Source organism: Amblyraja radiata, chromosome 3, assembly GCF_010909765.2.
Source record: "Amblyraja radiata isolate CabotCenter1 chromosome 3, sAmbRad1.1.pri, whole genome shotgun sequence".
NCBI classification, from domain to species: domain Eukaryota; kingdom Metazoa; phylum Chordata; class Chondrichthyes; order Rajiformes; family Rajidae; genus Amblyraja; species Amblyraja radiata.
In genome coordinates, this window is record NC_045958.1 from 108,822,200 (window position 1) to 108,844,608 (window position 22,409).

At 48.0% G+C, this 22,409-nt stretch overlaps 1 protein-coding gene across 4 annotated transcripts in view; it reads right to left on the reverse strand.

Moving 5' to 3' along the window:
• pdlim3 (PDZ and LIM domain 3) overlaps positions 1 to 22,409 on the reverse strand; it is a 57,056-nt gene that overhangs the window by 21,464 nt on the left and 13,183 nt on the right. For all 4 annotated transcript variants that reach the window (XM_033018568.1, XM_033018567.1, XM_033018566.1 and 1 more), the window contains exon 2: positions 4,145 to 4,296. In XM_033018568.1, coding sequence (XP_032874459.1) covers positions 4,145 to 4,296 — 152 coding nt within the window. The remainder of the gene's footprint in view (positions 1 to 4,144; positions 4,297 to 22,409) is intronic.

Below are 22,409 nucleotides of genomic sequence, written 5' to 3' on the forward strand. Positions count from 1 at the left end.
GCTTCGCCCAGTTGGGCGGTACGGGTCCTGAACTCATGACTTGCGCGTCGACTTGGATTAAAGTGAGGGAGAGTTGCACAAATCGCCAGCCTCGCTCTCTCGTCCTGGCCTGTCTGGATCCAGTGGCAAGACGTAGTCAAGACGGCCGGCGATAGGTCAGGATGCAGCGGATGGCCACCAGTGTTCCGCATGTACATTGCGCTCCACGACGCTTTGCCAGGTCCACCTTCCTGCCCGTCGGACCCCCGAATGGTGGTCTCCTCCGTGTGTTCCGCCGGATCCAGTCTACAGGGGGCCAATTAACCCACAAATCTGCACGCCTTTGGGATGTGGGAGGAAGCCGGAGTACCCGGAGGAAACACAGGTGGGAGAACGTGCAAACCCCACACAGACAGCAGTCAAGGTCAGGATGGAACCAGGGTCTCTGGTGCTGTGAGGCAGCAACTCTACCGCTGTGCCCACTCTGTACATTTTCAGATAGTTCTGTGTAAAGATAAGATGGTGGCCTCATGGGGGATGGTGCTAAATTGGTGAAAGGCCCATCACTGCAGTATTTGGCAGGAGATGTGGAGAGTGGATGGGTAGCAGCTGTTGTTGAGTACGTCAGTATGTGGGAGTCCTTCCAAGGCCGGCTGGTCAGAATTCATGAGCAACATGTTACTGTGGGTACAGTAAACTGGACTGGTCCAGGAACGCTGAGGGACCTGTACTAGAAGGGACAGAGCCGCCTGTACTTTTGAGAAGGCTCCGCTCCTTGGAGAATGGAGCGGCTGGGCTTGTATACTCTGGAGTTTAGAAGGATGAGAGGGTATCTCATTGAAACATATCAGATTGTTAAAGGTTTGGACCCGCTAGAGGCAGTAAACATGTTCCCGATGTTGGGGGAGTCCAGAACCAGGGGCCACAGTTTATGAATAAGGAGTAAGCCATTTAGAACGGAGACGAGGAAACACTTTTTCTCACAGAGAGCGGTGAGTCTGTGGAATTCTCTGCCTCAGAGGGCAATGGAGGCAGGTTCTCTGGATGCTTTCAAGAGAGAGCTAGATAGGGCTCTTAAAAATAGTGGAGTCAGGCGATATGGGGAGAAGACAGGAACCGGGTACTGATTGGGGATGATGAGCCATGATCACATTGAATGGCGGTGCTGGCTCGAAGGGCCGAATGGCCTACTCCTGCACCTATTGTCTATTGTCTTCAACATCTGCAGTGAGATGCTGCAGATGTTCCACCAATAGGTGGTAGCCAGCGCCATCTCCTTTGCTGCCGTGTGCCGGGGCAGCAGGGTGAAGGCCGCGGACGGCAACAGGATCAACAAACTCATCAGGAAGGCTGGCTCCGTCCTGGGGGCGGAGTTGGATTCATGGGAGGTTGGTCTTGGAGGGGAGGATGCTCCTCAAACTGCAGAGCTTCCTGGACAATACAGCTCACCCCCTCCGTGACACACTGGTCAACCTGAGGAGCACCTTCAGCAACAGACTGGTTCCTCCAAGATGCAGGACAGAACAACACAGGAGAGCCTTCTTCCCTGTGGCTGTTAAACTGTACAACTCCCTCCCCTTCTGTCGTGGAGTAGATTGACTCCCCTTCCCCTCTCCCCCCCACCCCCCCCCCCCCCCCTTCCACCCACCCATCCCCCCTAAATCTTTGCACATCCAAATCCTGGACGTTCCACACGTCATTTTAATTTCATGTTTCCTGTATATTGTTGTGATTTATGACTTTAGTTTAGTTTAGAGATACAGCGTGGAAACAGGCCCTTTGGCCCACCGCGTCCTCACCGACCAGTGATGCCCGTACACTACACACTATCCTACACACACGAGGGACAATTTTTATACTTACCAAGCCAAGAAACCTACAATCCTGTACGCCTTTGACGTGTGGGAGGAAACCGGAGAAACCGGGGGGAAGGGGGAAACTACCTTTCAGGGTCCCTACCTGGTCGGAGAGGCAGCTTTTCTCCGGGCTGCAGCTTCGACCCGTCCTCGCGGCCTACCAGCGGGCCTGGAGCGGCGTTTCCTGTCGGGGACCGCCCAGAACCTCGGCTTCGGCGGCGGCACAGCGCTGGAGCGCTATCGTGGAGCGGGCGATGCCTTGCCTGGGTCGCCGCGCTGGAGCTCCGGTGAGCTGAGACCGCCGGGAACAACATTGCGGAGCTGCGGGACTGTGGAGCGGCCAGCGGCGGGGCCGAACTTTACACCGGGAGCCTGGGATCTCGCGGCGAGATCGCCAGTAGTGGAGCTCCAACCGGCGCGGCCTTGTCGGCTTCAGAAGCCGCGGCCTCCAGTACGGAGGCGGCCATTCCAGGGTTCCCAAGCCGCTGTGAGGACTCTGCCGACGCCGGAGCAACATCACCTGGCGAGAACGGCCAGGAACATCAGGCCTCCGTAGAGGCAACTGTGGAGGCCTCAATAGGCCCGACTATGGGTGAATTGGGGTTGGGGACTGGACTTTGTGCCTTCCCTCATGGAGGGAGCCATTGTGGGGGGATGTTCTTTGTGTTTAAGACTCTCATTGGTGTTATGTCTGTATTCTTTTGTGTACTGCAAAATGGCAAAAAGCATTTCACTTCACTACACCTTGGTGTATGTGAATGTGACTAATAAAAACCTTTGAATACTTTGATCTTGGAGAAAACACATGCAGGTCACAGGGAGAACGTGCAAACTCCATACAGACAGCATCCGCAGTCAGGTACTGCTGGCAGACCCTCCTACGATGAATAAAGTTCTACCTTATCGTATCGTATCAGAAAGGCAGGGACAGTAAAGTGCGGGAACCTTGGATGCTGAAGGATGCTGCAGATTTGGTCATAAATGACCAAGGAACCAGACGCAAGGTTTAGGAAGTTGAACTCATTCAGCACAGTTGAAGATTTTAAAGGAAGCAGGTGAGAACTGAAACACAGAATCGGGAGAACATAAAATATAGAACATTACGGGGGTGGGCACGGTGGCACAGCGGTAGAGTTGCTGCCTCACAGCGCCAGAGACCCGGGTTCCATCCTGACTACGGGTGCTGTCTGTACGGAGTGTGTACGTTCTCCCTGCGACCTAGTGGGTTTTCTTCGGGTGCTCTGGTCTCCTCCCATATCCCAGGTAGAACAGGTTTGTAGGTTAATTGGCTTCGGTAATATTGTAAATTGTCCCTAGAGTGTTGGATAGGACTCGCTGCGTTTACCCGATCTAGTCCGCTCATGAGTTGTGTGCAAAAACAAAGCATTTCACTGTACCAAGATCATGTTCATAAGTGATAGGAGCAGAATCAGCCCATTCGGCCCGTCAGGTCTACTCCGCCATTCAATCATTGCTGATCCATCTCTCCCACTTAACCCCATTTTCCTGCCTTCTCCCCATAAACCCCGGACACCCGTACTAATCAAGAATTTCTCAATCTCTGCCTTAAAAATGTCCGTTGACTTGGCCTCCACTGCCCTCTGTGGCAATGAATCCCACAGATTCAACACCCTCTGACTAAAGAAATTCCTCCTCATCTCCTTCCTAAAGGAACGTCCTTTAATGCTGAGGCCATGACCTCTGGCCCTAGACTCTCCCACTAGTGGAAACATCCTCTCCACATCCTGAAACACTTTTTCACACAGAGAGTTGTGAGTCTGTGGAATTCTCTGCCTCAGAGGGCGGTGGAGACCGGTTCTCTGGATACCTTCAAGAGAGAGCTAGATAGGTCTCTTAAAGATGGTGGAGTCAGGGGATATGGGGAGAAGGCAGGACCTGATTGTGGATGATCAGCCATGATCGCATTGGATGGCGGTGCTGGCTCGAAGGGCCGAATATCACACCCATGCGCAAATAGGCCCCGACCTCGGGTGGACCATGACGAGGAGGAGGAGGACTGGACTTTTTGATGCCTTCCCTCACAGTGGAAAGTGTTGATTCTGCTGTTGGGGGGACGTTCATGTTGAATCCTACAGTGTACTGTGTCTTTTTTTTCTTCTTTTTTATTTTATATGGATGTATGGTAATCAAATTTTTTTCCTCAGTAAAGCACTTTGGCTTCAACTTGATTTGATTTAAAAGTGCTATATAAATAAAAATGTACTTACTTACTTATTGTCTATTGTCTATTGTCTAATAAAGTATCATTGACTCATTGAGTATGTGGTATTGTCTGCTGCTGCACCAACCTGTCGATCTTGAGGCTCAGCATGTCGTTTGCAGCCTTGATTCTGTTCTGTGCATCAACATGAGCCATGTTGTCTGTGCTCACTCCATCGATGGCCAGAATAACATCGCCTGGGGAGAGATTAGCCAGTGAAGCCTTGCTTCCAGGTGTCACCTACGGATTCAAGGCAAACATCAGACACACATCAGTTTAGTTTAGTGTAGTTTAGTTTAGTTCAGAGATACACTATGGAAACAGGCCCTTCGGCCCACCCAGACGTGGGCCAAAAGACCCGGGTTCGATCCTGACTACGGGTGCTATCTGTACGGAGTTGGTAGATTCTCCTTGTGACCACTTGGGTCTTCTCCAGTTTCCTTCCACATCTCAAAGATGTATAGGTTTGTATGTTAATTAGTTTTAGTGTAGTTTAGTTTAGTTTAGAGATACAGCGCGGAAACAGGCCCTTTTTGCCCACCGAGTCCGCACCAACCAGCGATCACCACACGTTAACACTATCCTACACACACTGGGGACAATTTACAGAAGCCAATTAACCTACAAACCCGCACGTCTTTGGAGTGTGGGAGGAAACCAAAGCTAGATAGGGCTCTTAAAGATAGTGGAGTCAGGGGATATGGGGAGAAGGCAGGTACGGGGTACTGATTGGGGATGATCAGCCATGATCACATTGAATGGCGGTGCTGGCTCGAAGGGCCGAATGGCCTACTCCTGCACCTATTGTCTATTGTCTATTATCTCGGAGAAAACCCACACAGTCACGGGGAGAGCGTACAAACTCCTACAGACAGCGCCCGTAGTCGGGATCGAACCTGCATCCCTGGCGCTGAATGCGCTGTAAGGCAGCAACTCCACCGCCGTGCCACCATGCTGCCCTCTTTTAGCTTTGGTAAAATTGTAAATTGTCCCTAAAATGTAGGTTAGAGCTATCGTACGGCGTGATTGCTCGTCGGCGCGGACTCACGCCCTTCAGCCTACTGAGTTCACACTGATCAACCAATACCCCATACGTTAGTTCTACCCAACACACGCGAGGACCAATTTACAGAAGCCAATTAACCTACAAGCCTGCACGTCTTTGGAGCGTCGGAGGAAAACGGAGGCACCCGGAGAAAACCCACACGGTCACGGGGAGAACGTACAAACTCCGTACAGACAGCACCCGTAGACAGGATCGAACCCGGGTCTCTGGCGCTGTAAGGCAGCAACTCTACCGCTGTGCCACCGTGCCGCCCCTTGTTGTAATTGGAGGCCATTCACCCCATTGGGCCTACGCTGGTTGTTGAGAGGAGCTGCATCACCCCCCCCCCCCTCATGTTTACCCATTCTTCAGCTGTCGTCCCCTTTCTAACCTTGGATACAATTCCAATTCAAAGGTTACTTTCCACTCTGCCTTCAGCTCCCTTTCAAGTTACGAATGGAAACTTGAAATACAGTGTTATAGAGTCATAGAGTGATACAACCTGGAAAAAGGCCCTTCGGCCCAACTATGCCCACACCGGCCAACGTGTCCCATCAACACTAGTCCCACTTGTCTGCACTTGGTCCATATCCCCCCAAACCTGTCCTATCTATGTACCTGTCTACCTGTTTCTTAAACGTTGGGATAGTCCCAGCCTCAACTACCTCCTCTGGCAGCTTGTTCCATACACCCACCACCCTTTGTGTGAAAATGTTACCCCCTCAGATTACTATCCTTCGGGTGGCGCCAGTATTGACTGCCTCGCCAACAGTTTGTCTGTCCCTTCCTTCGTTGTTTTTTTAGTATGTGTTAAATATATGTTTTTTGTGTTCTTTAGCTTGCTTCATGTGGGTAGGGCGGGGCAGTTGGGAGGGGGGGTTGGTGAAAACTTTTTCTAATCTCTTATCTCGACGGACATGCGATTTGTTTCCCTTTCGTATCTCCATCCGCACTGCGGCCTAGCATCGAGGAGTTGGCGGCCTTTGCTGGAGACCGACTTTGAGCGCTCCACCGCGGGTGCCTGTGGGCTTAACATGGTGGAGCCCGCCATCCCTTTGCCAGGGATCGACCTCTGAGCTCTACTGCGGGTCCTTGCGGAAGTTAACATTGTAGAGCCCACGGTTTCTGGTCAGAGACCGACTTTGGGAACTGCAAGCCACAGGAGCTTCACCGTCCCAACTGCGGATAGTTCTAATGCCCCGACCGTGGGAGAATAAAGAGGAAGAAGATTAGACTTGATTGCGTTCCATCACAGTGAGGAATGTGGGGAATCCACTGTGGTGGATGTTTATGTTAACTTTTATGTAGGTGTGTGTCTTATTGCTTTTGTAGTATGGCTGTATAGTAATTTGCATATTACTGTACCTTAATTGGTACACGTGACAATAAAAGACCTTTGAAACCTTTGAAACTATTAAATCTTTTCCCATTCACCTTGAACCTGCGTCCTCTGGTCCTCGATTCCCCTACTCTGGGCAAGAGACTCTGTGTATCTACCCGATCTATTCCTCTCCTGATTTTATACACCTCTGTACAGTCACCCCTCATCCTCCTGCGCTCAAAGGAATAGAGTCCCAGCCTGCTCAACCTCTCCCTATAGCTCACACCCTCTAGTCCTGGCAGCTTCCTCGTAAATCTCCTCTGCACCCTTTCCATATATTTAACTATTTTATTTTACATATCTCACAAAACAATGCCTGCTGCCAAATGGAAAATTGCATCAGGAAAAATGATTCTATTATATTAGACTTCACTTAAAATAATTCAATTTGCTTAAAATTAATTGTGCAGCGAACTGTGGGAAATAACGTCCAGCAGAACAACATCTCATTCAGAGAACTTTGACATTTAATTTAAATTGGAAACAGTTTGGAACCGCATTATGTTGATTCAGGCCATCTGTTTTGGCTTTTATATGGTGCAGTTAATCAGAGAGTCACACAGCACAGAAACAGGCCGTCAATAGATAATAGACAATAGGTGCAAGAGTAGGCCTTTCAGCCCTTCGAGCCAACACCGCCATTCACTGTGATCATCCACAATCAGTACCCCGTTCCTGCCTTCTCCCCATATCCGCTGACTACGCTATCTTTAAGAGCTGTATCTAACTCTCTCTTGAAAGCATCCAGAGAACCTGCCTCCACTGCCTTCTGAGACAGAGAATTCCACAGATTCACAACCCTCTGGGTGAAAATGTTTTCCCTCATCTACGTCTAAAGGGCCTACCCATTATTCTTAAACAGTCTGTGGAATTCCCTGCCTCAGACAGCGATGGAGGCCGATTCTCTGGATACTTTCAAGAGAGAACTAGATAGAGCTCTTGACGATAGCGGAGTCGGGGAATATGGGGAGAAGGCAGGAATGGGGTACTGATTGTGGATGATCAGCCATGATCACAGTGAATGACGGTGCTGGCTTGAAGGGCCGAATGGCCTACTCCTGCACCTATTGTCTATTTTAAGTTTGGACAATTAATTTCTATTGTCTATTGTTTATTGTCTTTTGTGACCCCTGGTTCTGGAATCTCCCAACATCGGGAACATGTTTGCTGCCTCCAGCGTGTCAAAACCCTTAACAATCTTATATGTTTCAATAAGATCCCCCATCATCCTTCTAAATTCCAGAGTGTACAAGCCCAGCCGCTCCATTCTCTCAGCATATGACAGTCCCGTCATCCCGGGAATTAATCTCGTGAACCTACGCTGCACACCCTCAATAGCAAGAATGTCCTTCCTCAATTTTGGAGACCAATACTGCACATAATACTCCAGGTGTGGTCTCACTAGGGCCCTGTACAACTGCAGAAGGACCTATTTGCTCCTATACTCAACCTCTCATTATGAAGGCCAACATGCCATTCGCTTTCTTCACTGCCTGCTGTACCTGCATGCTTACTTTCATTGACTGATGAACAAGGACACCCAGATCCCATTGTACTTCCCATTTTCCCAACTTGATAACATTCAGATAATAATCTGCCTTCCTGTTCTTGCCACCAAAGTGGATAACCTCACATTTATCCACATTAAACTCATCCGTTCCGTTCGAGATGCCCCATCTAAGCTGGTTCCATCTAAGCTGGTTCCATTTACCTGCATTAGATCCATATCTCTCTCAATCTTTCTTGTCCATGTACCTGTCAGAGTGTATTTTAAATGTTCAACTACTGCCTCATGCTGCCTCGATTAGTCACAGTATAGTAAAACACTGTGGAAACAAGCCATTTGGCCCGACTTGCCCACGCCGCCCAACATGTCCCATCTACACTAGTCCCACCTGCTTGCGTTTAATCACTAAACCGATCCTATCTATGTAACTGTCTAAATGTTGCTAAGATTTTGCGATAGTAACTCTCTCAACCACCTCCTCTGGCAGCTCGTTCCATATACCCACCACCCTTTGTGAGCAAACATTTCCCCCCTAACCTTAAACCTATGTCGTCTAGTTCCCTATTCCCCTACTCTGGGCAAGAAACTCTGTGAGCGTCTACCCAATCTATTCCTATCATGATTTTGTACACCTCTATAAGATCACACCCTCATCCACCTGCGCTCCAAGGATTGAATCCCAGCCTACGTAACCTCTCCCTATAGCTCACACCCTCTAGTCCTGGCAACTTATTCTGGCTTGCCTCATTCCTGTGTTTAGAATTGTTTGTATTTCCTAACATACGATACGATCGAACTTTATTTATCCCAGGAGGGAAATTGATCTGCCAACAGTCATAAAAACACAAAACACATGAAACAGTTTTTACGAGGATGTTGCCAGGACTAGAGGGTGTGAGCTCTAGGGAGAGGTTGAGTAGGCTGTGTCTCTATTCCATGGAGCGCAGGAGGATGAGGGGTGATCTTATAGAGGTGTACAAAATCATGAGAGGAATAGATCGGGTAGACGCACAGAGTATTTTACCCAGAGTAGGGGAATCGAGGACCAGAGGACATGGGTTCAAAGTGAAGGGGGAAAGAATTAATAGGAATCTGAGGGGTAACTTTTTCACACAGAGGGTGGTGGGTGTATGGAACAAGCTGCCAGAGGAGGTAGTTGAGGCTGGGACTATCCCATCGTTTAAGAAACAGTTGGACAGGTACATGGATAGGACTGGTTTGGAGGGTTATGGACCAAGCGCAGGCAGGTGGGACTAGTGTAGCTGGGACATTGTTGGCCGGTGTGGGCGAGTTGGGCCGAAGGGCCTGTTTCCACACTGTATCACTCTATGACTCTAACTTGAAATTAAAGTGACTTGTCACATGTATTACATGTGCACATTTATACTAAAGAAACCTCAGAAATGTGCACTAAAATATATCCATTGTTTAGAGAACGGAGTGTGGATCGGATATTAGGATTCATGGATTGGTTTCAGGGAATTTGGATTTGAAGCCTTCTTTGGTTGACGGATGAGAGTCAGTCAGAAGAAGGGTCCTGACCCGAAACCTTACCTACACCTTTTCTCCAGAGATGCTGCCTGACCCGCTGGCTTGCACCCACTTACATTAAAAGTCTTCTCACCACCTACAGGTCCCTCAGATCGGCCGACTTGGGGTTGCTGAATGTCCCGCGGTCTAGGCAGAAGCTCAGGGGCGACCGCGCCTTTGCGGTTGCAGCTCCTAGACTGTGGAACAGCATCCCTCTTCCCATCAGAACTGCCCCTCCATCGTCTCCTTTAAGTCTAGACTAAAACCTTATCTGTTCTCCCAAGCCTTTCCTGACGTCCTCTGAGCGAGGGCTATATGTATATATGTATGTAGTTTGTTTGTTTATACCATTCTTATAACAAATGTAAAGCACTTTGGTCAACGAGAGTTGTTTTTTAAATGTGCTAAATAAATAAATGTGACTTGACTTGACTTGACATGAGTTACTCCAACACTCTGTGAAACGTCACCTATCCATGTTCTCTAGAGATGCTGCCTGACCCGCTGAGTTACTCCAGCACTCTGTGAAACGTCACCTATCCATGTTCTCCACAGATGCTGCCAGACCCGCTGAGTTTCTCCAGCACTCTGTGAAACGTCACCTATCCATGTTCTCCAGAGATGCTGCCTGACCCGCTGAGTTACTCCAGCACTCTGTGTTTTTCATTGAGAATATCAATGTGGGCTTTAGGTTTACTTAATCTACACAAAACAGGCTGGTGGACTATTGACACAGTTCCGAATAAGGTTGTGTCGAAAGGCTATACACCGAAGAATGACACACAGTGCTGGAGTAACTCGGTGGGTCAGGCAGTATCTCTGGAGAAAAAGGACTGGTGATGTTTCGGGTCATGACCCTTCTTCAGAATGAAAATAGAGGGGAGGGAGCTGGAGGTAAGAAAAGGCCAGAGCAAAGCCGGGTTGGCAACAGATAGAGTCACCGAGTGATACAGCGTGGAAACAGGCCCTTCGGCCCAACCTGCCCACACCGACCAACATGTCCTAGCTGCACTAGCCCCACCTGCCAGCATTTGGCCCGTATCCCTCTAAACCTGTCCTATCCATGTACCTGTCTGATTGCTTCTTAATAGAGTCATAGAGCCCACAATGGTCCATTGTTGGCTGGGGAAGTGGTTATAACAAAGGGATACGAGGATGCAAACAGTGCAACTATCAGGACGCCTAGGGTGGGGGAGGGAATGAGGAAGGGAGTGCAAGGGTTGCTTAAAATTAGAGAGACCAATATTCATACCGCTGGGTTGTAAGCTGCTCAAGCGAAATTCCAAAGAAGTTTAGTATTGTACAGGAACAAGTGCGAGAAGACTAACAATGACAGAAATGCAGAAAAAACCTTGAAAGAAATGCTGTTTTTTTCTGTGGTGATCAGCTTTGGCTGGTTTTCAGCAGCAAGAACTGGCTTCATCTTCCTGGCTTCTTATCATGACAGATAATCCCCAGTCCCTCCAGAAATGCATACACAGTCTCAGCCGTATACTTTGCTGGTGATTCATTCCCCAGGCCTCTCTGGCTAATACAACAAATTCCACCAGAATGTTAGTTTTGACTCAATTCCTAATTTAAAGTGCGTTCTGCTATTTCAATACTTCACCATTTGCTTACAACGTCATTGCACTCTGAGACAGCACGGTGGTGCAGCGGTAGAGTTGCTGCCTCACAGCGCCAGTGACCCGAGTTCGATCCTGACGACGGGTGCCGTCTGTACAGAGTTTGTACGTTCTCCCCGTGACCGCGTGGGTTTTCTCCGGGTGCTCCGGTTTCCTCCCACACTCCAAAGTCGAACAGGTTTGTAGGCTAATTTGCTTCAGTGAGAATTGTAATTTGTCTGTAGGATAGGTGCCAGTGTATGGGGGGATCGCTGGTCGGCATGTACTCGGTTGGCCGAAGGGCCTGTTTCTGTGCTGTATCTCTAAACTCAACTAAATTAAACCTGAAAACTGCAATTGGATCAATTTGAAATTAGTTGTCCAAAATTAAAACTTTACTTTAAGTAAACAATAGACAATAGGTGCAGGAGTAGGCCATTCGGCCCTTCTAGCCAGCACCGCCATTCACTGTGATCATGGCTGATCATCCCCAATTAGTACCCCATTCCTGCCTTCTCCCCATATCCCTTAACACCTCTATCTTTACGAGCCCTATTCAGGTTCCTATTCCTCGAGTATAGTTTAGTTTAGTTTAGTTTAGTTTAGTTTAGAGATACAGTATGGAAACAGGCACCTCGGCCCACCGAGTTCGTGCCGACCAGCGATCCCTGTACATAAATACTGTCCTACACACACTAGGGACAATTTACATTTATACCAAGCTAATTAACGTACAAATTTTTACCTCTTTGGAGTGTGGGAGGAAATCGAAGATCTCAGAAAAAACCCACGCAGGTCACGGGGAGAAGGTACAAACTCCATACAGCCAGCACCTGTAGTCAGGATGGAACCCAGGTCTCTGGCGCTGTGAGGCAGCAACTCTACCGCTGTGCCACCGTGCCGATCCCTAATTAACACAACATAGTGGAGGTACTGATGTTACTCTGGGCAAGAGACTGCGTTCACCCAATGTCTTCCTCTCATGATTTTGTACACCTCTATAAGATCACCCCTCATCCTCCTGAGCTCCAAGGGATAGAGTCCCAGCCTACTCAACCTCTCCCTATAGCTCAGGTCCTCGAGTCCTGGCAACATCCTTGTAAATTTGTTCTGCGCCCTTTCCAGCTTGATAACATCTTCCCAGTAACATGGGCTTCACCAACGTCTTATACAACTGCATCGTGACCTCCCAACTTCTATACTCAATACTCTGGCTGATGAAGGCCAATGTGTCCATTTACATTCTCTTAGCTAGAGTTAGCAAATTCCAAAAACAAAATCTTTTGCTCTGGCTTGAGTTTGGGGGAAAAGGACATTCTTAGTCCTCTGAAACTAATCTTGTTTTCTTTCTTCAGTTCAGTTCAATTCAGTTTCAGTTCAGTTTATTGTCACGTGTTCCGAGGTACAGTGAAAAGCTTTTGTTGCGTGCTATCCAGTCAGCGGAAAGACAATACATGACTACAATCGCGCCATTTGCAGTGTACACGATACGGGAATAAGGTTCAGTGCAAGGTATAACCAGTAAAGTCCGATCAAGGACAGTCCGAGGGTCACGAAAGAGGTAGATAACAGTTTAGGACTGCTCCCTGGTTGCGGTAGGATCGTTCAGTTACCTGATGACATAGAAAATAGGTGGACGAGTAGGCCATTCATTCGGCCCTTCGAGCCAGCACTGCCATTCAACATGATCATGGCTGATCATCCACAATCATAACAGCGACATTTGTGAAAAATAACAATGAAATTTGTTATTTCTTTAAAACTTGAAGTTGGTCATTGGACACATGGAATGTTTGCTTATTCATTCCAGGCAAACTTTAAGTCAACACAGAACCTTGTATCATTGCTCCAATCTTCATGAAGTTTACTATGGAGTTGTCTAGCTTGCAGTTGGCTTGATGTTTAGAATACTTTGCATTCTTCCGTAGGCCTTTTCAACTTCCCTTCCACCCTTAACAACAGGATATGCGCTCTTTGAGAAGATTAATGACTTTAAATGACAATAAAATGTGGATCTAAAGGTATATTCACTCATGAAAGTTTTAACAAGGGTCTATCTAATGTCAGCCAGATGATGGATTAGCCATGAGCTTGTCCCTTTTTTTATTTTTTATCCCTTTAGTTTAGTTTAGAGATACAGCGCGGAAGCAGGCCCTTCGGCCCACCGAGTCCGTGCCGATTAGCTATCCCCACACATTAACACCATCCTACACACACTAGGGATAATTTACACTTATCCCATCAATTAACCAACAAACCTGTAGGTCTTTGGAGTGTGGGAGGAAACCGAAGATCTCGGAGAAAACCCACGCAGGTCACGGGGAGAACGTACAAACTCCGTACGGACAACACCCGTAGTCGGGATCGAACCCGGGTCTCTGGCGCTGCAAGCGCTGTAAGGCAGCAACCGTGGTGCCCAAACCCCTTCTTGGATTTGTGTGTGCATCAATGACCATGGAGGAGGAAGTTAAGAGTCAACCATGTTGGCAGGTATAGACAATATACAACAGGTGCAGGAGTAGGCCATTCGGCCCTTCGAGCCAGCACAGCCATTCAATGTGATCATGGCTGATCATCCCCAATCAGTACCCCGTTCCTGACTTCCTTCCCTGACTCCGCTATCTTTAAAAGCTCTATCTAACTCTCTCTTGAAAGCATTTTGAGTTGAGTTTTGCCGTTGCATTTTGAGTTGAGTTTTGAGTTCAGTTTATTGTCACGTGTACCGAGTTACAATAAAAAGCTTTTGTTGCGTGCTAACCAGTCAGAGGAAAGACAGTACATGGATAGAAAATTGGTTGGCAGACAGGAAACAAAGAGTAGGGGTTAACGGGTCCCTTTCAGAATGGCAGGCAGTGACCAGTGGGGTACCTCAAGGCTCGGTGCTGGGACCGCAGCTATTTACAATATACATCAATGATTTGGATGAAGGGGTTCAAAGTAACATTAGCAAATCTGCAAAGCTGGGTGGCAGTGTGAACTGTGAGGAGGATGTTATGAGAATGCTATGATCCCCTCTCATCCTTCTAAACTCCAGAGAATACAAGGCCAGCCGCTCCATTCTCTCAGCATATGACAGTCCCGCCATCCAGGAATTAACCTTGTAAACCTATGCTGCACTCCCTCAATAGCAAGAATGTCCTTCCTCAAAGTAGGGGACCAAAACCAAAGATACTAGAGGAGCCTTTGACCAAAACTGCACACAATACTCCAGGTGTGGTCTCACTAGGGCCCCATACAACCGCAGAAGGACCTCTTTGCTCCTATACTCAACTCCTCTTGTTATGAAGGCCAACATGCCATTCGCTTTCTTCGCTGCTTGCTGAAACATTAGCTGGGTATACTTGGAATCGAGAGCAGAGCACTGAAACCTTTCACACTGCAGCTTAGTCATGCCAATGGCATGAGAAGCTTCGTTGCAAAGTGAGTTTCATCGTTTAGTTCTTGTGTAAACATTGAATTTTGGAACTGTTATTTCCCAAAAGAGGAATTGTGCCAACTAGCTAGCAGACTTAAAAGTACTCCATTACTTCATATTGTTCCAATCCATTGGAAGTGTTTAATAGGGGTGATCTTATAGAAGTAAAAAATCATGAGAGGAATAGATTAGGATGGTCGTGGTGGCGCAGCGGTAGAGTTGCTGCCTCACGGCGAATGCAGCGCCGGAGTCCCCGGTTCGATCCTGGCTACGGGTGCTGTCTGTACGGAGTTTGTACGCTCTCCCCCGTGACCTGCGTGGGTTTTCTCCGAGATCTTCGGTTTCCTCCCACACTCCAAAGACGTACAGGTTTGTAGGTTAATTGGCTTGGTAAATGTAAAAATAGTCCCTATTGGCCGTAGGATGGTGTTAATGTGAGGGGATCGCTGGTCGGCGCGGATCCGATGGGCCGAAGGGCCTGTTTCCACGCTGTATCTCTAAACTGAGCTAAGATCGACTAGACACAGTCTCTTGCCCAGAGTAGGGGAATCGAGAACTAGAGGACATAGGTTTAAGTTGAAGGGGAAAATATTTAACAGGAATCTGAGGGGTAACTTCATGGATATTAGTCCGGATGCACTAGACTGCCCTTTCAACAGATTTCCCCGAGGACATGTGTTTCTGTGACAGGTGCAAGGAATCCCCATGGTTTTCCATATCAGCTTTCCCGATTCACTGAAGCACATTCAGTTTGCGAAGTGCACTTGGTTTCATGTTTACGTTTACAACATAGTCTACTCCAACAGGCCAAATGATTTCCATAAAGCAGTAAGGTCAGAGTGTGATTAGTTTAGTTTAGATATACAGTGCGAAACCAAGCCCTTCAGTCCACCAAGTCTGTGCCGACCAGAGATTCCCGCACATTAACACTATCCTACACACACTAGGGGTCATTTGGATTTTTGCCAAGCCAATTAACCTACAAACTTGTATGGCTTTGGAGTTTTTTTTAGTTTAGTTTAGTTTAGAGATACAGTGCGGAAACAGGCCCTTCGGTCCACCGAGTCCACGCTGACGAGCGATACCTGCACATGAACACTATCTTACACCCACTAGGGACAATTTTTACATTTACCAAGCGAATTTACCTACAACCCTGTACGTCTTTGGAGTGTGGGAGGAAACCAAAGATCTCGGAGAAAACCCACGCAGGTCACGGGGAGAACGTACAAACTCCGTACAGACAGCGCCCGTAGTCGGGATCGAAGCCGGGTCTCCGGCGCTGCATTCGCTGTAAGGCAGCAACTCTACCGCTGCGCCACCGTGACCGCCCCATGTGGGAGGAAACCGGAGCACCCGGAGAAAACCTACGCAGGTCACGGGAAGAACGTACAAACTCCGTACAGACCTGAGTCTCTGGCGCTGTAAGGCAGCAACTCTTCCGCTGCTCCACCGTGCCGCCCCCATTTGGGACATCACTGAGAGATATGCACACACCAAGTGTGAAACTACAGTTTTACTGAGCCAATTTTATTTGTGCTCAGGAAGAAAGCCAATTGGCAGAATTTGATTAATGACACTGTTATGACCAGCAACATGACTGTTTTTCATTATAATTTCACAAACAGGCTAAGTATTGTGCTTTAGTAAAGTTTCTATAAATTGTGCATTCCACATTTGCCAACAAATAGGAAAATGGTTCACCAAACTTCCTGGTCATATCATCTTTTAGTTTAGAGATACAAACAAGCCCTTTGGCCCATCGAGTCCACTCCAACAACAAACCCTGTTCACTCCTTTTAGGGTAAGCCATTTAGAACGGAGATGAGGAAACACTTTTTCTCACAGAGAGTTGTGATACTGTGGAATTCTCTGCTGGTGGAGGGCGGTGGAGGCAGATTCTCTGGATGCTTTCAAGAGAGAGCTAGATATGGCTCTTAAAGATAGCGGAGTCAGGGGATCTGGGAAGAAGGCAGGAACGGGGGTACTGATTGGGGACGATCAGCCATGATCACAGTGGATGGCGGTGCTGGCTCGAAGGGCCGAATGGCCTACTCCTGCACCTATTGTCTATTGTCTAACACTATCATTCACACTGGAGAAACCGGGATCTCCGGTTTCCTTGCATACTCCAAAGACATTCAGGTCTGCAGGTTGATTGAGTCATAGAGTGACACAGTGTGGAAACAGGACCTTCGGCCCAACTTGTCCACACCGGCCAACATGTCCCAGCTACACTAGTTACCCCTCAGATTCCTTTTAAATCTTTTCCCCATCACTCTAACTAAACCTATGTCCTCAGGTTCTCTATTCACCTACTCTGGGCAAGGGACTCTGTACATCTACCCGATCTATTCCTCTCATGATCGTATTCACCTCTATATGATCACCCCTCATCCTCCTGCACTCCAAGGAATAGAGTCCCAGCCTGCTCAACTTCTCCCTATAGCTCACACCCTCTAGTTCTGGCAACATGCGTGTAAATCATCTCTGTATCCTTTCCAGCTTGACAACATCTTTCCTATAACATGGTGCCCAGAAATGAACACAATACTCTAAATGTGGCCTCACCAACGTCTTATACAACTGCAACATGACCTCCCAACTTCTATGCTCAATACTCTGGCTGATGAAGGCCAATGTGCCAAAAGCCTTTTTGACCACCTTATCTACCTGCGACTCAACCTTCAAGGAACCATACACCTGCACTCCTAGATCCCTCTGCTCTACAACACTACCCAGAGGCCTACCATTCACTGTGTAGGCCCTGCCCTTGTTAGACTTCCCAAAATGTAACATCTCATATTCCTCAGCCCACCTGGTCTATCGATCCAGATCCTGATGCAATCTTTCACAACCATCTTCACTATCTGCAAAAACCACCCACTTTTGTATCATCTGCAAACTTGCTAATCATGCCATGTATGTTCTCATCCAAATCATTGATGTAGATGACAAACAGTAACAGGCCCAGCACCGAACCCTGAGGCACACCACTAGTCACTGGCCTCCAAAAAGCTCAATCAGATTGGTGAGACACAACCTTGTCCATCCATATGCTTGGCTTGGTATAAATTGTAAATTGTTCCTGGTGTGTGTAGGATAGTGTTAGCGTGCGGGGATCGCTGGTCGGCGTGGACTCGGTGGGCAGAAGGGTCTGTTTCCGCACTTCATCTCTAAATTAAACCAAGCTAAAAAATCAGAACTTGTATGCAAAATCACTGCACCAGCAGAAGCAACTTCCAAGAATACTAGAGTAATTCACCCAGCGAAGAAATGGGCTTATTGCTTTTCATAGTCAGACAGCTTGAAGCATAACACTGAGATCAATGTACTCTGCTGTTACCATTGCGATGGGCAGCACTTATTACAGTCTTGTCAGTGTGGAACTGCCAAATGAGTCCGTTGCTAAAAGGTCACACTCTGACAGCCTGATGATCCAAGGCTAAGACAAACGACAACAAGTATTTTGGTGACGGGTGAGAGAAAGAGAGAGGCAGAGAGAGAGACAGAGAGAGATAGAGAGAGGGACAGAGAGAGGGACAGAGAGAGAGATAGAGACAGAGAGAAATAGAGACAGAGAGAGAGCAACAGAGAGAGTGACAGAGAGAGCGACAGAGAGATAGAGACAGAGAGAGATAGAGACAGAGAGAGATAGAGAGAGGGACAGAGAGAGGGACAGAGAGAGGGACAGAGAGAGAGCAACAGAGAGAGTGACAGAGAGAGCAACAGAGAAAGATAGAGACAGAGAGAGAGAGCGACAGAGAGTCAGAGAGTGAGACAGAGAGAGAGAGACAGAGAGAGAAACAGAGAGACACAGAGACAGAGAGAGACAGACAGAGAGAGACAGACAGACAGAGAGAGACAGACAGAGCGAGACAGTGACACAAAGTCACGGGGAGAACGTACAAACTCCGTACAGACAGCACCGGTAGCCAGGATCGAACCCGGGTCTCCAGCGTTACATTTGCTGTAAGGCAGCAGCTCTACCGCTGCGCCACCGTGCAGTCTCTTCTACGCCTTTCAGATTTTTGCATTCTGTCGATTCACATTTTGTTACCAAGACGTTTCGTTTGGTCTAGTTTAGACATGCAGCGTGGAACCAGGCCATTCGGCCCACCGAGTCCATGCCGACCAACGATGCATCAGTTCTATGCCATCCTAGTTTTGCATCCTACACAGTAGAGGCAATTTACTAGAGGCCAATCATTTACAGTGTGGGAGGAAGCCTGAGCACCCAGAGAAAACCCACGTGGTCACAGGGAGAACATACAAACTCCATACAGACAGCGAGCGTAGTCAGGATGGAATCCGGGTCTCTGGCGTTGTGAAGCAGCAACTCTACCGCTGCACCACCGTGCTGCCCCAAATGTTTCGATGATACCCTGACAATCAAAATAGTATTTGCAGTTTGCAGTATAGATCTCATACATTGCACTTTCATTGGAATTTGGTTTAGTTTATTTAATTTAGAGATACAGCGTGGAAACAGGCGCTTCGGCCCACTGAGTCCGTTTTCACCGACCAGCGATCCCCGCACACTAACACTATCCTACACACACTGGGGAACAATTTATAATTTTTACCAAAGCCAATTAACCTACAAACCTGTACGCCTTTGGAGTGTGGGAGGAAACCGGAGCACCCGGAGAAAACCCGCGCGGTCACGAGGAGAACGTGCAAACTCCGTCCAGACAGCACCCATGGTCAGGATGGAACCCGGGTCTCTGAGGCTGTAAGGCAGCAACTCTGCCGCTGCGCCACCGTGCAGCCCCAAATTATTCTATGATACTCAAACAAACAGAATAGGATTTACAATTTCCAGTATTAGTGTCATCCATTGCACTTCAGAATCAGAATCAGAATCACACTTTATTCGCCAAGTATGTTTTGCAACATACGAGGAATTTCATTGGCCAGGTCAGTCATACAATTAAAAGCAACAGATCACTCAAAAACACATTTTAACATGAACATCCACCACAGTGACTCCTCCACGTTCCTCACTGTGATGGAAGGCGAAAAAAAGTTCAAGTCCTTCCTTTTGTTCTTCCTCGGTTGGGGGCCTCGAGTTGACGGGATGATCTTGGCTCCCGTAGCCGGCGGCGTTCGGGCCCTCCACATCGAGGCGATCAGCTCCCGCATCGGGGATGTCAGCTCCCCCGCGCCGGGCGATCGAACCTCGCGTCGGGGCTGATCGAGCTTTCCGAGGTGTTGGAGCTCGCGACTTGGCTTCTCCCGAGACTGCGAGCCCTTGATGGTAAAGTCCACGGTGATCACGGTGGGAGCAATCCCAGGCAAGGGATCCGCTCCGACGTTAAGTCCGCGCCCCGCGGTGGGGCTCACGACTGTCCGAAGAGGCCTCCAGCTCCAGCTATGGTAGGCCGCAGAGCCTGGAGAATGTGATCCGAAAATTGATCACATCCCCGGGAACGTAAGAACCTGAAAAAAAGTTTCTTCGATCCCCTCCCCCTCCCCCACATAAAACATACCGAAGAACATTAATACAAACTTTTAACGCACTAAAAAATAACAAAAAGAAAGAAAAATCGAACAGACTGCCGGCAGGGCTGCCATCTCCCCGACTCCCCTGGTGGTAAACAATCTTCCATATCATTGTAACAATTAGTTCACAAGTTCTAGGAGCAGAATAAGGCCATTCGGCCCATCGAGTCTACTCCGCCATTCAATCATGGCTGGTCTATCTCTCCCTCCTAACATCATTCTGCTGCCGTCTCCCCGTAACCCCTGACACCCGTCCTGTTTGTGACACTGTTTGGGGATTGACCTTATTACAACCGACGTTAGTTAATTGACTAGGCTGTCCGTAAATAAATTTCCCTGACCGAGCATCATCGGGGATATTTCGCGAGTGAGGTAAGTGAAAGGAAAACACAAGTCCAAACAGCTGAAGGGCGCTTCCCCACTGAGTTCAAAGAACACCATACTTCACAGGCCAGAGCCATGAGAGAAAGGTCAGTCAGTTTGAATGATTTCAGTGGGGGAAGGAGGCAGTGAGAGGGACAAACTAAACTGAGTTACTAGATGCCATTACGCCTATAAGTGTCCTCTACCAAGGTTCACCCGCGTCGGTCCCAAATCATTTTTTCAGGCAGCGCAATCACAAGACTTTCTCATGCAAACAAAAAATTGGACAGTCATTTTAACATATTTATTGCAAGCCGACAGGACTATTGCAGTCAATTCTAGCTGAGGGAATGCATGAGCGATGGTGTAAAACATGTTGGTATTTTCAGAGACCTTTCCAGCAGCAAAGATCAGTTGACGCATTACAAGCATGAGTGTACTTCTGAAGTATTTCATTTGCTGCAAAGCATTTGAGAACGTCCTGAGATTGGTAAACGCCCCGTATAAATGCACGTCATACAGCGTGGAAACAGGCCCATCGGCCCAACTTGCCCACACCGCCCAACATGTCCCATCTCCTGATTAAATGTTATTGATTATGTGCCTCATTGTCACCTTCCCTCAGCTAACAATGATCTGGGCTACATTTTCTGAGAACTTCATCCCCTTTGATCTCCCGTTTCACGCCTTACCCTTCCATATCTCAATGTCTATTTAAGAATATCTCTATTTAAGAATAAGGGGTAAGTCATTTAGAACGGGGACGACAAAACACTTTTTCTCACAGAGCGTTGTGAGTCTGTGGAATTCTCTGCCTCAGGCTGGTTCTCTGGATACTTTCAAGAGAGAGCTAGATAGGGCTCTTAAAGATAGCGGAGTCAGGGGATATGGGGAGAAGGCAGGAACGGGGTACTGATTGTGGATGATCAGCCTTGATCACATTGAATGGCGGTGCTGGCTCGAAGGGCCGGATGGCCTACTCCTGCACCTATTGTCTATTGTCTCTCTCTCTCTCCTGACTCTCAGTCTGAAGAAGGATCTCGACCCGAAACATCACCCATTCCTTTATTCCAAAGGTGCTCCGGTTTCCTCCCACACTCTATAGACATACAGGTTTGTAGGCTAATTGGCTGGGTAAAGTTGTAAATTGTCCCTCGTGTGTGTCGGACAGTGTTAGTGTGCGGGGATCACTAATCAGGGCACACTCGGGGGGGGAGGGGGGGGGGGGGGGGCGAAGGGCCTGTTCCCTCGCTGTATTTTTAAACTAAACAAACAATAAACAATAAAAGTGCGAAAAGTCAAAACCAATGCCCCAAGTCTATGTCGTTCAGAGCTTATTCAGAGGTTGTCGTGTTTAAAAGCCTGATGGCTGTAGGGAAGAAGCTGTTCCTGAAGCTGGACGTTACAGTTTTCAGGCTCCTGTACCTTCTTCCCGATGGCAAGGGTGAGATGAGTTCTACTTTGTATTCAGCGGCTCCTTGGGTTGTTCAACCACCGTGGATGGTCACAAGGAATGCATGTCATTTTGTGAACCCCAACCCCAAAGGTGTAATGTGGAAGACACAAGGAACTGCAGATGCTGGAATCTTGCCTAGAACACAAAGTGCAAGGAATAACTCAGTGGTCAGGTTGCATCTCTGGAGAACATAGAATAGGTGATGTTTTGGGTCAGGACCCTTCTTCATTCTGAAAACCTTAACTTGGATGTACTCATGTCTGGTATGATTTGACTGGATAGCAAGCAGACAAAGCCTGCATTGGATCACAAGTTCACAAGTTATAGGAGTAGAATTAGGCCATTCGGCCCATCGAGTCCGCTCCGCCATTCAATCATGGCTGATCTCTGACTCCAAATCCCGTTTTCCAGCCTTCTCCCAATAACTCCTGACACCCATCCTAAACAAGAATGTTTTAAATATATGCGTTAAAAATATCCACTGACTTGGCCTCCACAGCCCATGGCGGTGAGGTCGAGGGGGTGGTTTCTGACAAAGAGCAATCCA